Raw genomic sequence first — 18,408 nt, forward strand, 5'->3', positions numbered from 1 at the left:
ATCTGACAGGAGGATTCAAACATGGGAGTTCTGGGAAAGATGGGAAAGGATTGGGAGGTGACGATATGTTCAAGAAGTTGTGATGTGGAGATGCCAGAGTTGGATTGGGGTGGGCACAGTCAGAAGTCTTACAACACCAGGTTGTAAGTCCACTCACCTGATGAAGGAGCTACGTTTCAAAAGCTAGTGATTCCAAATAAACCTGTTGGACTTTAACCTGGTGTTGTAAGACTTCTTCAAGAAATTAGGAAAGGAAGATCGGAGTTGAAGTAGTAGTTGGAGGAATTGCTGAGGATTTTTTGAGGAGGAGGTGTGACAGCAAATTTAAAGGGAGGTAGGCAACAGCTGAAGAGAGAGAACCATTAACAACACTGGCTCACAGGAAAATTGGGCGATCAGCAGTTTAGTGGGAACAGGGTTGAGAGAGAAAGAATTGGATCGAGGGATAAGAAAATCTGGAAGAGGACATGAGAGGAAATAGGCAAGAGAGTCGAGAAAGATACAAGTAAACCAAAATTAAGGTTGTTAAGAAAATAAACATAAATCAGAGTTTTTCTGTTTTTTATGTAAAGTCTCTCCAATCAGGTTTTCATCTCAAGACCTGCCTCTCAGCTTTCATTCAGATATCAGCTGTAATGAATGGCCTTACCAGACCAGTAACTACACCTGAAAGAACTTTTCTGTCACTGTGCAGAACAATAGATTCTAATGTTCAGAATGTCACTTAAAGCTGCCCCCACCTCTGAATCTAATCAAAATATCACATTGGGTCATGATGTACAATATTCAATCCTTTGTTTTTGATTCACATACAAAGCAGGCAATTCAGATAACATGCCAGGACTTGCTGTTTCTTAAAAGAAACTGGCATTGTACTTCACAGGTGGATCATTATTTTTCAAGTGCAGTCAATGCAGCAACTAATTATACAAAGCAAGATCCCACAAATGGTGATGTTTATTGAAGGAGGAAGTACCTACTCTTTCAAATACGCCATCGGAACACGCAGACACAGTCTTGATTTAAAACATATTTGAAAGGCAGCCCCTTCATCAATACAGCCCTTTTACAATGCCCCACTGAAGTGTCAACTCAGATTCTGTACTCAAATTCCAGGGGGGCCTGAACCTCGAACCTTCAGGTTAAACACTTTACTGACAATGATAAAGTTCTGACAACACTTAAACCCAAAGAAAGGTTAATTATGACAATGGACAAATACACAATTCAACTATGATTGTTTTTCTGAACTGTATCAGATGTAGTTTGTGATCTTAAAGCCCGCCTTTTTGACGGTCATCTCTCCTATTTGGAGGGATACCGCTTTTGGTTCCATTTGGGTCTGATTATGCCCCCAAATTACTGTGGACATTTGTCCATATCAAAGGCACTACATAACTGCAAGTTGTTGTTGACAGCAAACAACCTCAGTCTCAAAACTCTCTGCTACAGGAAAATGTGTTTTTTATGTAAAGTCTCTCCAATCAGGTTTTCATCTCAAGACCTGCCTCTCAGCTTTCATTCAGATATCAGCTGTAATGAATGGCCTTACCAGACCAGTAACTACACCTGAAAGAACTTTTCTGTCACTGTGCAGAGCAATAGATTCTAATGTTCAGAATGTCTTTGGTCCTAGGCAATTCTACACTCAAAAAGCAAGAAATTAACCCCACTCCATCCCTACTTTATTTGTGCTCTCGCCCCACGTTGTAAACAACTACTCCACTTCTCTCTCCTTTCTGCATTCCCAAATTCCATATCTCAGAACATACCAGGACTTCCTCGGGGCAACACCAGAGGATTTCTATTAATAAAAACAAAATACTGTTGATTGCAGAGCTAATATTCTGTCCTTTTTAAAAGCAATTCAAAAGAAAACAAAATCCTGACAAATTGTAGTTTTGAGCCAATCATATGAAAGAAGCCTTGTGAAATTTCACTGGTTAAAACAAGCTCAACAGTTTATATTAATACATGCCACATTGCAGTCACTGTGGTTTGAATTATGTTAAAACATATACAGTCTTACTCAAAGAAAATGGCAAAGTCTATTTTTATTTGGAAAGGAAGAGTCATTTTGCATTTTCTTCACATGCAAGTAATGCAATAATGTATTGTGAAGCTATTTACATTTTTATATTTATAAACAAATGAAAAAGCTTTGCCAAAATGTTATCCCTAAAAATATAATTTAAGTAAATGTCACACACTAAATCATGAGTTAATATAGTTATATGATTTGTCTGTGCACACTGCTCGTAAACCATTTCATTATACATTCCTCTGACCATATTTATAAAGGAAACTTTGCATTACCTTCTCATGCTTACTACATCCCACTCCTCCCAGTGAAAGCACTGCAGTACCACCATTATTGGGAGGGTTTAATTACGTTGTGACAAGTTTACATAGTCAGTTCCAATATCAATGTCGACAGAGGAATCAGTAATGGAAATAAAAAAGGTTAGGAATTACTTGAACACAGGGACTGAATTATCTGTATGCTTTGGTCAAACTAATTCTCAGCATCGAACCCCACTTCACATGCAGACTACTGTTCACCTAGCAAATTGACAAAAACGAGAGATTGACTAAAATATGCATCAACTTGCACAGAACAAAGCTTCTGACATATGTGGCATTTACATGTAAAAATGCAACCGATATATTTTATACAGCAAACACCCAAACCCATTGTATAGGCAACACCCAGAAAGCAGTTCCCCCAATTCCAGAACTTATTTTTAAAAATGTTCAATGGCACTGAACTTACAGCTTGGACCTTTTTTTGGTGGCACCCAACTTTGCCCAAGTGGCAGTCCATACAAAACAATAGGAGAGGGGATGCCCACCCTTTGCCCAACCAGCCAGGAACTGCTGACTGACATGGAGTGTGTGCTTCGAACATCTTAAGCTGGCCAACTTTCTTCAAAATGATGTGTGTGCCAGGTAAGAACCTTCCCCTCTATTTGCTGGGATTGTCAAGGTGTGGTGCAATTCCCTTGCAGTTACCTGGCTGGCTGTCAGTGCCCCAGTAGCTGGACCTTGCCACTGGCCTGACTACCGCTGCCATGGGGACGGCCGGCTTCCATCGGTGCCGCTCCCTAGCAACCGAGCATAGCAACGGACAGCCGAGCTGCGGCCTGGCCCCTCACTGCCACCTCCAACAGCCTGAACCTTACCTTGCTCCTGATCTGCCCGGAGGTGGACACTTTCCTGATGAGTTTCTGCGGCCCTTCGTGCTCCCCATCGCTGTCTGAGGACTCGTCTCCGGCGGCGGCACCGACCGCCTGCTGCTGTGGAGCCCCGGGCCCCAGCCCCGCCATCGCCCCGGCCTCCGCCGCCGCCTTCTCCGATTCCTGCAAGCAGAGGAAAGACTTGGCGTGAGATTGAGCCGCTTTCCTGTCAGCTCCAGCTCCGGGCTTCGCCGCCATGTTCCTGCCGGACTCTATTCAGGGGCGAGGGAGAAAGTTCAGAGAAAGAGATAAACAGCGAAAGAGACGGAGATAAAGAGAGGGAATGGATCAAGAGAGAGGTAATACGGAGCGATGGAAAAGAGAAAAACAGAGAGAGAAAGACAGAAAAAGTGTACAGAGAAAGAAACATAAATAAACCGAGAAAGAAAGATAAATGCAGGGATTTAAACAGACAAATACAGAGATAAAGAGAGGGAGAAAAATACTGAGAGAGATATAGAGAGAAAACAGAAATAAATACCAAGAGAAAGAAACAAGACATATTCCAGAGATATGGGGTTTGTCTTATGAAGAGAGATTGAGCAGTTTAGGCTGATACTCTTGAGATCAGAAGAATGAGAGAAGATCTGTTTGAGATATACAAGACATTAAAAAGGCTCGACAAAGTAGATGTAGAACGGATGTTTCCTCTTGTGGGGCAATCTAACCCCTCTTGTTGGGGACAGCAGATTTAAAACAAAGACGAGGAGAAATTACTTCTCTCAAAGTGTGGTGAATCTGTGGAATTCATTATCCCAGAGTGTGGTGGATGCCGAGACCTTGAGTAAATTTAAGGAGGAGGTAGACAGACCTTTCATTAATAATGCGTTAAAGGGTCATGGAGAACGGGCAGGAAAGTGGAGTTGAGGCCAAGATGAGATCAGCAATGATCCTATTGAATAGCAGGCTCGAGGGGCTGAATTGCCTACTCCTAGTTCTTATGTTCTAAACAGGGGGGGGGGGGGGAGAGAGAGAGGGGGCGAGAGGAACACGGGGTGGCACAGAGAGGGCGCGGGAAACACGGGGGAGAGAGATGGAGGGAGGAATATGGGGGGGAGAGAGGAACACGGGCGGAGAGGAACATGGGGGATAAAGAGGGAGAGAGGAACACGAGGGGACAGAGAGAGAGGGGAGGATGCTGATAGAGAGGGGAATACAGACAGCGAGCGAGAGAGAGGAACATGGACAGAGAGAGAGGGGTGACACAGACAGAGAGAGAGGGGACCACAGACCGAGAGATAGAGAGATAGGGGAACACAGACAGAGAGAGAGAGAGAGGGGAACACGGAGAGAGAGAGAGAACAAGGACACAGAGAGAGAGGGGCGGGAACATGAACAGAGAGAGAGAGGGGAACATGGACAGAGAGAGAGAGAGAGAGGGGAACATGGACAGAGAGAGAGGGGGGAACAAGGACAGAGGGAGAGGGGGGAACAGGGACAGAGAGAGAGAGAAAGGCGAACAAGGACAGAGAGAGAGGGGAACAAGGACAGAGAGGAGAAAGAGAGAGAGGAACACAGAGAGAGAGAGAGAGAGGGGAACACGGACAGAGAGAGAGAGGGAACACGGACAGAGAGAGGGGAACACGGACAGAGAGAGAGAGAGAGGGGAACACGGACAGAGAGGAAGAGACAGACAGAGAGAGAGAGGGGAACATGGACAGAGAGAGAGAGAGGGGAACACGGACAGAGAGAGAGGGGAACACGGACAGAGAGAGAGAGGGAGGAACACGGACAGAGAGAGAGAGGAGAACATGGACAGAGCGAGAGGAACATGGACAGAGAGAGAAACACAGACAGAGAGGGGGAGCACGGACATGGAGAGAGAAAAACACCGAAATGGAGAGGAACACGGGAGAGGGAAAAACAGGGACAGAGAAGACACACGGGGAGAGAGAGAGAAGGAAAGACGGGGGAAGAGAGAAGGAAAGATGGAGGATGAAAGAAGGAAAGGTCAAAGAGAGAGGGAAAGACGGACGGAGAAAGAGAGACGGAGAGAGAAGGAAACATGGGGCATGAGAGGGAAACACAGAGGGAGAGAGAGAGAGGAACACGGGGAGACAGAGAGTAAAACACGGAGGGAGAAAGAGAAACATGGAGGGAAGGAGAGAAACATGGAGAGAGAAACACGGAGAGAAAGAGAGAGAGAGCAACAGGGAGAGAGAGCAACAGGGAGAGAGAGACTTCCAGTGCACCATCATGTAACTACTGAATGCACTTTAGGTGACTCCCACACAGTTCCTGGTACTGTGGGCTTTTCTGCCCTTTTGCGAGGTATTTTCAGGATTTAACCCGATGGCCTGGTGGAGCAAACAAAGGTGAACTGGATGATATTGAGGTCGACATCGAAGAGAGGCAGTGGGGAGAAATTACAGGTGATGAGCACAAAAAAGGTTTCAACAAAGATGACGGGTGAAGCGGCCTTGCCCAACACCCTCAATATGATGGCAGGAGTTATGGCAAAAGAGCTGGAGAAGTTCAGTGGGGAGATGAACAAGCGATTCCTGAGGCATGACCAGGAGATGAGGGCATCATTTAAAGTTGCGGTGGAGGAGGCTCTGGGCCCGGTCAAGGAGCAGCTGGGCAAGATGGCTAAGGCAGTAGGCAAAGAAGCTGAAAGGCATGGAGGAGGCCTTGTCTCAGCATGTGGAACGACGCATGTCGTTGGAAGCCAAAATGGCAATTGTTGACGACAGAAATGACGGCATCAAGCCTAAACTTGGATGATACGGAGGACAGGTCCAGGCGCATGAACCTGAGGCTGGTGGGTCTGCCGGAGGGAGTCGAAGGCTTGAGGCTGGCCGGGTACCTTTCTGCAAAGTTCTCTCAGCTGATAAACAGCGAGGAGGTTTTTGCTGCGCCAGAACTGGACAGGGCGCTGAGGCAGAAGCTGCAACCGAATGAGCCTTTGCCTCACTTGTGTCCACGAGGCAGATCCTCTTGGGCTGGAGATTGACTGCACCACCAAGTGCCTTGGCATGGATGGGTGACATGATGGAGCTTTTACACTTCGAGAAGGTGAAGATTACCATGAGCGAGTCGGTGGAATGGTTTTACCGTAGCAGGCAGCCGTTTATTATGAACTTTAAAGAGTTGGTCACTGTTGGCGGGTGGGGGGAGAATTTAGTGGTGAGGTTATAGTGCTGTAAGAGGAAGTGGGGGGGGGGGGGGGGGGTTCTTATTGTTTGATTGTTATTCTGTGTTATTGTACGCTTTGTATAGATATTGTTTAAAATTATAATAAAAACATTACCAAAAAAAAGGGAGGGAGAGAGACAAGGAGAGAAACACAGGTAGAGAGAAAGAACAAGAAGATATTCGGAGAGAAAGAAATAGATAAACACGAAAGAGAGATCACAGGGAGAGAGAAGGAAACACATGGAGAGCAAGAGAATAACACGGGGAGAGGGAGAGAGAAAGAAACACAGCAAGAGAAGCACAAAGAAACATGGAGAGAGAGAAACAAAAGGATAGAGGGAGAGAAACACTGGGAGAGAGGGAGAGAAACAGAGGGAGAGAGCGAGTGAGAAACACAGGGAGAGAGCCAGTGAGAAACACGGAGAGAGCGAGTGTGAAACACGGAGAGAGCGAGTGTGAAACACGGAGAGAGCGAGTGTGAAACACGGAGAGAGCGAGTGGAACACGGAGAGAGCGCGAGAGAAACACGGGGGGGAGCAAGTGAGAGACACGGAGGGAGTGAGCGAGAAAGAGACACAGAGAGTGAAAGAGAGACACAGGGAGAGAACGAGTAAGAAATACAGGGAGAGAACGAGGAAGAAATATAGGGACAGTGCAAGTGATAAACAGGGTGAGAGCGAGTGAGAAAAACGGAGAAAGCGAGTAAGAAACACCAAGAGAGCTAGTGAGAGAGAAACAGAGGGAGAGAGAAGGAAACACGGAGAGCAAGAGCGTAACACAGGGAGATAGAGAAAATGAGAGAGAGAAAAAGAAAGGAGGAGGGGGAGAGAAGGAGAGAAACAAGGGGAGTGAGAGAGAGAAACATGGGGAGTGAAGGCAGCACGGTAGTGTATTGGTTAGCACTGCGGCTTCACGGTGCCGACGTTCCAGGTTCGATCCTGGCCCTGGGTCATTGTCTGTATGGAGTTTGTTAATTTTCCACTTGTTTGTTTGGTTTCGCCCCCACAACCCAAAGATGTGCAGGTTGGATGGATTGGCCACGCTAAATTGCCCCTTAATTGGAAAAATAAATTGAGTACTCTAAAAAAAATTTTTAAAGAAACACGGGGAATGAAGGAGAGAATCACAGGGAGTGAGGGAGAGAATCACAGGGAGTGAGGGAGATAATCACAGGGAGTGAGGGAGATAATCACAGGGAGTGACGGAGATAATCACAGGGAGTGAGGGAGATAATCACAGGGAGTGAGGGAGAGAATCACGGGGAGTGAGGGAGAGAATCACGGGGAGTGAGGGAGAGAATCACGGGGAGTGAGGGAGAGAATCACGGGGAGGGAGAGAATCACGGGGAGTGAGGGAGTGAATCACGGGGAGTGAGGGAGTGATACACGGGGAGTGAGGGAGTGATACACGGGGAGTGAGGGAGTGATACACGGGGAGTGAGGGAGAGAATCATGGGGAGTGAGGGAGACAATCATGGGGAGTGAGGGAGTGATACACGGGGAGTGAGGGAGTGATACACGGGAAGTGAGGGAAAGAATCACGGGGAGTGAGGGAGAGAATCACGGGGAGTGAGGGAGTGAATCACGGGGAGTGAGGGAGAGAATCACGGGGAGTGAGGGAGACAATCACGGGGTGTGAGGGAGTGATACACGGGGAGTGAGGGAGTGATACACGGGGAGTGAGGGAAAGAATCACGGGGAGTGAGGGAGAGAATCACGGGGAGTGAGGGAGTGAATCACGGGGAGTGAGGGAGTGAATCACGGGGAGTGAGGGAGAGAATCACGGGGAGTGAGGGAGAGAATCACGGGGAGTGAGGGAGAGAATCACGGGGAGTGAGGGAGTGAATCACGGGGAGTGAGGGAGAGAATCACGGGGAGTGAGGGAGTGAATCACGGGGAGTGAGGGAGAGAATCACGGGGAGTGAGGGAGAGAATCACAGGGAGTGAGGGAGAGAATCACGGGGAGTGAGGGAGAGAATCACGGGGAGTGAGGGAGAGGAACACAGAGAGGGAGGGAAACAAAATGTGAGAGGGAGAGAAACGCAAGGAGAGAGGGAGAGAAACACAGAGATAGGGAGAGGAACACATGGAGACAGAGAGAAAGGGAGAGGAACACGGAGAGAGGGAGAGGAAACATGGGGAGAGGGAGATGAACACGCGGAGAAAGGAAAACACGGGGAGAGATGGGCGGCTCTGGTACAGTGGTCAGCACCTTTGCATCACAGCTCCAAGGACCTGGGTTCAATACCGGCGTCGGGTGACTGTGTGGAGTTTGCACTTTCTCCCCACGTCTGTGTGGGTTTCCTCCCACAGTCCAAAGATGTGCAGGTTACAAGGATTGGCCGTGTTAAATTGCCCATTAGCGTCCAAAAAAGGTTTGGTGGGGTTACTGGGATACAGCGATCGGGTGGAGGTGCAGGCTTAAGCCAGGTGCTCTCCCCATTGCTAATGCAGACCCGATGGGCCACCTTCTACACTGTCGGTTTTCTATGATTCGATGAAAGAAACACGAGGTGGGAGGGAGAGAAACTTGGGGAGGGAGAGAGGAACACAGGGGAGATGGAGAAGCAAGAGATATCAACAGAGGAAGATATAAACTCAGAAACGGAGAAAGCAATAAACACAGAAACAGATAGAGATAAAAACAGAAATGGAGAGAAAGATAAACACAGTGAAACGGAGAGAGTGCAAAACAGGAACAAAGGGAGAGAGAACACCAAGAAACAGAGAGAGATAAGCACAGAGTACTTGAGAGAAATTGTGACGAATGTTGGAATTTCATATGTATTGTATTATAGGTAACTGGTGCAGCAAGGGTTAACTGTCTGGGTTAGTGTGTGTATGACTGCTGCAGGAATATATTTTTTAAAAGTCCTGGTTGAAAAGACAAACACAGGGCAGCACGGTGGCGCAGTAGTTAGCATTGCTGCCTCACGGCGCCGAGGTTCCAGGTTCGATCCCGGCTCTGGGTCACTGTCTGTGTGGAGTTTACACATTCTCCCCGTGTTTACGTGGGTTTCGCCCCCACAACCCAAAAGATGTGCAGGGTAGGTGGATTGGCCACGCTAAATTGTCCCTTAATTGGAAAAAAATGAATTGGGTACTTTAAAATTAAAAAAAAAGAAAAGACAAACACTGACTACAAGGAAGAATTAAAGCATTGTTAAAGTTTGGGCTAATGGAATTTTGCTTATATAAAGAAGTTCCCTGGGGAATACATTATTTCAGATATTCTGTTTAAACTTAATCAGTTCATGGAAATTGAGTGGGATGAGGTAACTAATGGGAGGAGCTAGGATTGTATCAGGTCTCCAACAGGTAGGCAGTGTTTAATTTTTGGCTGGACAGCAATCTCAGAAGCGGTTTCTGATGAATACAGCAAGAGATTCTGCATTATTCTGACAGGGTTCAGGTCTCTCTCTTCAAACAATCTCTGTCCAATGTGTTTGCTAACTGTATTTAAAGTGGATGTTGATCCGAGATGGGTTTTGCTTGAGTGGAGATAAATGATAAGATTGGAGTACCCAATTATTTTTTTTCCAATTAGGGAGCAATTTAGCATGGCCAATCCACCGAACGAGCACATCTTTGGGTTGTGGGGGTGAAACCCACGCAGACATGGGGAGAAAAATGATAACATTGGGGGGGGGGGTATAATTTTATTGCTAAGCATCGTTTAACTGGTAATTGTAAGCTATTTTTCTCTATAATATTAAAGTTAGTAATATTGTATTTGTAATAAAGTTTATTTTAATATACCATGGGCAGAATTCAACCAAAACATTTCCAAGTTTCGTTTTGGGTGAGTTTGGCGGGCTGTTTCTCACCAGATTTTTGGTAATATCACACCGCTATTCAACCACACATAAATGTTTTGGCTGAATTCCACCCCTTCATACCCGCCCTGTACCCCTCAACACCTTTCAACCCCGCCCGATCTCCTTTCATGAGCATGGCCCCCCTCAGGCCCCAATCCTTGAAGTGCCACCCTGGCAGTGCCACCTAGGCACCCTGGCAGTGCCAAAGTGATAGTGACCACAATTCGATTACGTTTACTTTAGCGATGGAAAGGGATAGGTATACACCGCAGGGCAAGAGTTATTGCTGGGGGAAAGGCAATTATGATGCGATGAGGCAAGACTTAGGATGCATCGGCTGGAGAGGAAAACTGCAGGGGATGGACACAATGGAAATGTGGAGCATGTTCAAGGAACAGCTACTGCGTGTCCTTGATAAGTATGTACCTGTTAGGCAGGGAGGAAGTGGTCGAGCGAGGGAACCATGGGATACTAAAGCAGTTGAAATACTTGTCAAGGGGAAGAAGGAGGCTTATGTGAAGATGAGACATGATGGTTCAGTTGGGTCGCTTGAGAGTTACAAGTTAGCTAGGAAGGCTCTAAAGAGAGAGCTAAGAAGAGCCAAACGAGGACATGAGAAGTCTTTGGCAGGTAGGATCAAGAATAACCCTAAAGCTTTCTATAGGTATGTCAGGAATAAAAGAGTGACTAAGGTAAGAGTAGGGCCAGTCAAGGACAGTAGTGGGAAGTTGTGCGTGGAGTCTGAGGAGATAGGAGAGGTGCTAAATGAGTATTTTTCATCTGTATTCACACAGGAAAAAGACAAAGTTGTCAAGGAGACTACTGAGATACAGGCTATTAGACTAGAAGGGCTTGCGGTTCATAAGGAGGAGGTGTTAGCGATTCTGGAAAGTGTGAAAATAGACAAGTCCCCTGGGCCAGATGGGATTTATCCTAGGATTCTCTGGGAAGCTAGGGAGGAGATTGCTGAGCCTTTGGCTTTGATCTTTAAGTCATCTTTGTCTACAGGAATAGTGCCAGAGGACTGGAGGATAGCAAATGTTGTCCCCTTGTACAAGAAGGGGAGTAGAGATAACCCCAGTAACTATAGACCAGTGAGCCTTACTTCTGTTGTGGGAAAAGTCTTGGAAAGGTTTATAAGAGATAGGATGTATAATCATCTGGAAAGGAATAATTTGATTAGAGATAGTCAAAATGGTTTTGCGAAGGGTAGGTCGTGCCTCACAAACCTCATTGAGTTTTTCGAGAAGGTGACCAAACAGGTGGATGAAGGTAAAGCAGTTGATGTGGTGTATATGGATTTCAGTAAAGCGTTTGATAAGGTTCCACATGGTAGACTATTGCAGAAAATACAGAGGCATGGGATTCGGGGTGATTTTTGCAGTTTGGATCAGAAATTGGCTAGCTGATAGAAGACAAAGGGTGGTGGTTGATGGGAAATGCTCTGACTGGTGTCCAGTTACTAGTGGTGTGGCACAAGAATGTTTTGGGGCCGCTGCTGTTTGTCATTTTTATAAATGACCTGGAGAAAGGCGTAGAAGGATGGGTGAGTAAATTTGCAGATGACACTAAAGTCGGTGGAGTTGTGGACAGTGCAGAAGGATGTTACAAGTTACAGAGGGACATAGATAAGCTGCAGAGCTGGGCTGACTGGTGGCAAATGGAGTTTAATGCAGAAAACTGTGAGGTGATTCATTTTGGAAGGAATAACAGGAAGACAGAGTACTGGGCTAATGGTAAGATTCTTGGTAGTGTGGACGAGCAGAGAGATCTCGGTGTCCATGTCCATAGATCCCTGAAAGTTGCCACCCAGGTTGAGAGGGTTGTTAAGAAGGCGTACGGTGTGTTAGCTTTTATTGGTAGAGGAATTGAGTTTCGGAGCCATGAGGTCATGTTGCAGTTGTACAAAACTCTGCTGCGACCGCATTTGGAGTACTGCGTGCAGTTCTGGTCGCCACATTATAGGAAGGATGTGGAAGCATTGGAAAGGGTACAGAGGAGATTTACCAGGATGTTGCCTGGTATGGAGGGAAGATCATATGAGGAAAGGCTGAAGGACTTGAGGCTGTTTTCGTTAGAGAGAAGAAGGTTAAGAGGTGACTTAATTGAGGCAAACAAGATGATCAGAGGATTAAATAGGGTGGACATCGAGAGCCTTTTTCCTCGGATGGTGATGTCCAGCACGAGGGGCATAGCTTTAAATTGAGGGGAGATAGATATAGGACAGATGTCAGAGGTAGGTTCTTTACTCAGAGAACAGTAGTGGACTCACCAACACTAAACATATTCAAATGGTCATTGGATAGGCATATGGACGATAAGGGAATAGTGTAGAGGGGCTTTAGAAGGGTTTTGCAGGACGGCGCAACATCGAGGACCGAAGGGCCTGTACTGCGCTGTAATGTTCTAAGTACGTGGGCACCAGGGGGTGAGCCAGGGGGGCCACCCTACCCTGTCCCTGACCACCCAGGGGTCTCCATTGGCCTGCGAAACCACCCAGGGGCTGTTACACCTTGTCCATATTTGTGTGGACCAGTACTAAATGGCACCTATTGGAGGCCTCACCGGCCCAGATAAATTTAAATGAGCTGAATGGCTCGCTTAATGTGTTGATCTGGATTTCAACGAGGGCAAGATCTGGATCGCAATGTCTCCTGAGGTTCGGTTGAATCTCACAAGAGGTCTCAAGCATCACAAATCTTGCGAGAGACCTCTCATGTGATTCATCGGCCTTGTCGCATCACCATGTTGGGCCCGTTGAGGCCATTAAACCCCACCCCGTATCCCTATTTGTGCATGGGATCACTCCCGCAGCGAAGTATCCTTTCCTCACAGTCTTACAAAGTGAATAAATTATTGCAGTTTCAGTCCCAGCAACTGTTGGCGTCTGGACCGGGATCGGAATACAATGGAGAGAGAGAGATAAGCAGACAGAGAAACCGAACGAGAGAAATAGAATATGAGATAAAGACAGAGAAACAGGCACGGAAACACAACAGAGGAAAAGGAGAATAACACAAAGACCGAGATACGAAGATTGAACCCAGCAGTGTATGTCAGACTCAAACACATATACGTGCAGAGGAAATTAGACACACCACTGAGGGAAAGAGCGAGCATACATGGCACACAGAAAGTGACAGGCAAAGCGATTAATAGAGACAGAGCTTGAACAGGGTAAAAAGAGACAGACAGACAATAGACACCAAAATGGATGATAAAAATAGGAGGCACGAGTATGCAGAGTGAGAGCAGGACTGATGCTCAGTCTTGGAGAGAAAGGCACAGTGAGCATCAGGCACACACTGCTGCAGAGAGTGAAAGGCAAAAAGACTGACAAAAAATGAAAGAGGCTGTCACACCAAGATAGACCAACAAATAAAACAGATTAACACATGTAGACAAATTCAGAGTGAACGAGTCAAGAAGGTAGAAACATGCAGACTTGGAGGAAAAAAAGCTGAGACACAGAGAGACAGGCTGAAAGAAGAAAGACTAAAAGAGAGTTTCCTTTTGAAAGAGACATACAGAGCCCTATCCAGGAAGAGATAGACATGGCAAAGATAGAAATAATGTGGAGATGCCGGCGTTGGACTGGGGTGAGCACAGTAAGAAGTCTTACAACACCAGGTTAAAGTCCAACAGGTTTGTTTCAAACACGAGCTTTCGGAGCACGGCTCCTTCTTCAGGTGAATGGAAAGGCTTGTGGACAAGCCTTTCCATTCACCTGAAGAAGGAGCCGTGCTCCGAAAGCTCGTGTTTGAAACAAACCTGTTGGACTTTAACCTGGTGTTGTAAGACTTCTTACAAAGATAGAAATAGACAACGGTACAGAGAGAGAGAGTTCGGGGTTGGTGTAAAAAGAGACCAAGTGTGGAAGGCAGAGGCAGAAAGACATTCAGAGACAGAATAAAAGCGACAAATATTGGGAAGGAAAGAATCTGAGACAGAGGGCGAAGTACAAAAAACAGACATATACACAGAAAAGCACAAAAAATATAAAGTGACACAGTCACACACACGCTCTTTCAAACAATCACTCATACACACACGTGCACATTTGCACGCACACACACACATGTACCTCCGTGCACACACTCGTGCACTCAATCACTCGCATACACACAAAAACACTTGCACATGCAGAGACTTAAAAAAAAAGAGACCCAGAAAAAATTGGAGACTGACTGAATGAGGCACAGACTGTGTAAGACATCATTACTCTGAACAACAGTGTGAGAAACGCACACTTGTACACGCAAATGGGATGTGCTGAAATAAAAATACAGGCTGGGAGAAAGTGCACACAGAAGGGCTGCCAAAGACAGAAAAATACACACAAACTCACTTTTAACAAGAAGTATTTACAGAATGAGAAATGCACACATAGACAGATACATAGAGAGAGAGGGACATACACACAAGCATTTGATTTTATATAGTTATTGCAGTGACCAAGAAAATATCCCAAACTGAATCGAACAGGAAGATATTAGGAGGTGTGAGAAAAATCTCAGATGTGTGTTATAAAGAGCTTCTTAGGGCGACACGGTGGCGCAGTGGTTAGCACTGCTGCTTCACAACGCTGAGGACCCAGGTTCGATCCCGGCCCCGGGTCACTGTCCGTGCAGTTCGCACATTCTCCCCGTGTCTGCGTGGATGTCACCCCCACAACTCAAAGGCGTGCAGGCTAGGTGGATTGGCCATGCTAAAATTGCCCCTTAATTGGAAAAAAACTAATTGGGTACGCTAAGTTTACTTTTAAAGAACTTCTTAACTGAAAAAAATTGAAGATTGATAAAGTACATGGAAGACTGGTAATGTAAATTGTGATAACTAATGGTGGTGGGAGTGAATCATAAGAGACTGGAGTCAGAGGTATAAAGAATTTGTGAATGGGGGCAGTGCTGGGGAGATATGAGACGTGGCAATACTGATGGTTTTAAAGATCAGTAGGAGTGAGGCCCTATGATAATTTAAACATGAAGTTGAGAATTTTAACTTTGAAGTGTCAGGAGACTGGGAGTCAGTGTTGATCAGAAAGGGTGGTGGAATGTTGAGTGGGCAAGGAAGAACCTGAGTAAGAGAACTTTGGATGAGTTGAAGTTTAGAGTGGACAGATGAAGAGCTGGCCAAAAGAGCTTTGAAATGGTTACAACTCTAAGTGACAAAGTCATGGACGCAGCAGACGAACTCAGGCAGGAGTGGAGCAAGGCAATGTCATCTTTTTCCAAAGTGAGATTATGGAGTTGGAGTTTCAGTCCAGGGTCGAATAGGATGCTGAAGTTACAGGTAATCCAATTGAGCAGACAATCTAATGGAGCCTGAAATGTGAGTGGGGAGAACAGTGCTTAAGGCAACTGTCTGAGTTTGTGATTGGGGCTAAAGCAATCAGCTTCAGTTTACCAATGAGCTATTGGAGGAAATTGCAGCTCTTTCCAGACTGGAGGTCTGACAACTGACAAAGGAGATAGAAAGGGAGTTCCAATGGAAAGTCAATGGCTTGAAATGTTAACTCGTTTCTCTCTCCACAGATGCTTCCTGACGTGCTGAGTATTTCCAGCATTTTCTGATTCTGGAGAGGTTGGTGTTGTCGGTGCACATGTGGAACCTGCAGGTCTACCTAAGGCGCACCATGTGATTGAGGATGAGGTGCCCAAGAATTGATCCTTAGTCAGTGCAGGTGGAAAACAAATTGATGCAGATCATTTATTTATAAGGCGGCACGGTAGCACAGTGCTTAGCACTGTTACTTCACAGTAACTTCATTGCAGTGTTAATGCCAGCCTAGTTGTTACATTAATAAAGAATATTATTATTATAATCTGATGGTCGAGTGGAACTAAGCATAGGAGATCCACAGAGTTGGACATGGGTGGAGAGCTATTTTTTATAATAATCTTTATTGTCACAAGTAGGCTTACATTAACACTGCAATGAAGTTACTGTGAAAATACAATAGTCGCCACATTCCGGTGCATGTTCGGGTACACAGGGAGAATTCAGAATGTCCAATTCGTCTTTCGCGCCTTTAGGAGGGAAACTGGAGCATCCGGAAGAAACCTACGCAGACAGAGGGAGAACGTGCAGACTCCGCACAGACAATGACCCAGGCCGGGAATCGAAACCTGGGACCCTGGCTCTGTGAAGCAACAGTGCTAACCATTGTACAACTTGCCACCCAGGAGGATATGGTGAAGACCCATTGAGAATGAAAGAATCCTGAAGAAAGACCGTGGAACAGGGACACTGAAAGAATGAAAGACATGTCCATATGCACCAACCCATGACAAGGGGTTGAGAATTTTAACTTTGAAGTGTCAGGAGACTGGGAGTCCGTGTCGATCAGAAAGGGCAGAATGTTGAGCGGGCAAGGAAGAACCTGAGTAAGAGAACTTTGGATGAGTTGAAGTTTAGGGTGGGCAGATGAAGAGCTGGCCAAAAGAGCTTTGAAATGGTTACCTCCCTAGTAAGACAAGGGAAATAGATGCCTGGGAACGCCAAAACCTGCCTGTTCCCCTCCAAGTCGCACACCATCTTGACTTGAAAATGTATCATTATCGCTGAGTCAAAATCCTGGAAGTCCCTACCAAATAACACCAATGGACTGCAGCAGTTCAAGAAGATGACTCATCACCACATTCTCAAGTGCGGTTAGGGATGGACAACAATTTCTGGCCGAGCCAGCAACACCCACATCCGATCAAAGAACAAAAACAGACATGGAGAAATACATGTTTGACATGGAAAAAAGAGGGACAGATCAAAGGAGACTGAAAGTGTAATTGAAAGAAGTACCAGAAGAGTATGAGGCACAATATTGAGAGACAAGTGCAAGGCGTGCACACTCACTAACATCACTAATACAACTGAAATGCCTACATGGTTATTTTGTTTTGATTTATTTGCACAGCTGGTGCATACTCAAACCCATCTGCATATTGAACAATTTTAAAACCATGTTGCTGAGTGATCTGCTGTTTGCCGAACATACAGTGCATACTGGTCCCCTAGCAGCACATCCCACTTTCCCACATCCACAGATCTTGGGGACAGTTTGGCTACAATTTAGTGAAACCCACAAAATCTACCAGCACAGAGAACTAATGAGCCACCTCCTGTTTTCCCCATCAAGGCAAACCCAACCATCAAGCAATGGCTGACAACATTACTTGGAGTTAAGCAGATAGAGTTTCAGGCTGTCGCGGTAAGCCTATTGCTTGAAATCTGATTAATGAGTGGAACTGGTTCCCAAAACTTGTGGATCTTCCACTGTACACTTGTCCACGACTGAATGTTGCAGACTGGCACATTCCAAGGTCCAGGACTATGTGCTGAGAGACACACGAAAGCTTTGAGCAGCTGCTTCAAAGACTCAATGGTGCATGGTAGCACAGTGGTTAGCACAGTTGCTTCACAGCGCCAGGGCCCAGGTTCGATTCCCGGCTTGGGTCACTGTCTATGCGGAGTCTGCATGTTCCCCCCATGTCTGTGTGGGTTTCCTCTGGATGCTCCGGTTTCATCCCACAAGTCCCAAAAGACATGCTGTTAGGTAAATGGGACATTCTGAATTCTCCCTCCGTGTACCCAAACAGGCGCCTGAATGTGGCAACTCGGGGCTTTTCACAGTAACTTAATTGCAGTGTTAATGTAAGCCTACTTAGGACATTAAAGATTATTATATTATTGGAAATACTGGGCTAGATTTTCCTGTCCGCCAGCCTCGTGTTTCTCAGTATGGCACCATTCTCTGGCGGCGGGATTCTCTACTTTTGCCGTTTGTCAATGGGATTTCCCACTGGAGCCACCTCATACCGCTGGAAAATCGCCGAACGGGTGTGTGCTGCCAACAAGCAGAGAGAATCTATCCAGCTCCCTTTCCCCTTTTCAAAAAACCTAAATCTTGAAACAAATCTCTGGGTCATCTTTCCTCATCGTATTTTCTTCCTCTTCCATTTTGCTAAGATGCCTGTGAAAGGCTTTGAAAGGAGTACATAGAACATAGAACAGTACAGCACAGAACAGGCCCTTCGGCCCTCGATGTTGTGCCGAGCAATGATCACCCTACTTAAACCCACGTAACCCGTATACCCGTAACCCAACAATCCCCCCATTAACCTTACACTACGGGCAATTTAGCATGGCCAATCCACCTAACCCGCACATCTTTGGACTGTGGGAGGAAACCGGAGCACCCGGAGGAAACCCACGCGGAGGACG

General features: G+C 46.2%; 1 protein-coding gene across 3 annotated transcripts in view; it reads right to left on the reverse strand.

Annotated features, from left to right (window-relative positions):
- The window catches only part of dgkh (diacylglycerol kinase, eta), a 656,851-nt gene that overhangs the window by 629,346 nt on the left and 9,097 nt on the right, over positions 1-18,408 (reverse strand). For 2 of the 3 annotated variants that reach the window (XM_038802770.1, XM_038802769.1), the window contains exon 2: positions 3,183-3,359. In XM_038802770.1, the coding sequence (XP_038658698.1) occupies positions 3,183-3,359 (177 nt within the window). Of the gene's footprint in view, positions 1-3,182; positions 3,435-18,408 lie in introns of those variants that run through there. The other variant, XM_038802768.1, reaches the window with a different exon arrangement.

Source organism: Scyliorhinus canicula, chromosome 7, assembly GCF_902713615.1.
Source record: "Scyliorhinus canicula chromosome 7, sScyCan1.1, whole genome shotgun sequence".
Taxonomy (NCBI): domain Eukaryota; kingdom Metazoa; phylum Chordata; class Chondrichthyes; order Carcharhiniformes; family Scyliorhinidae; genus Scyliorhinus; species Scyliorhinus canicula.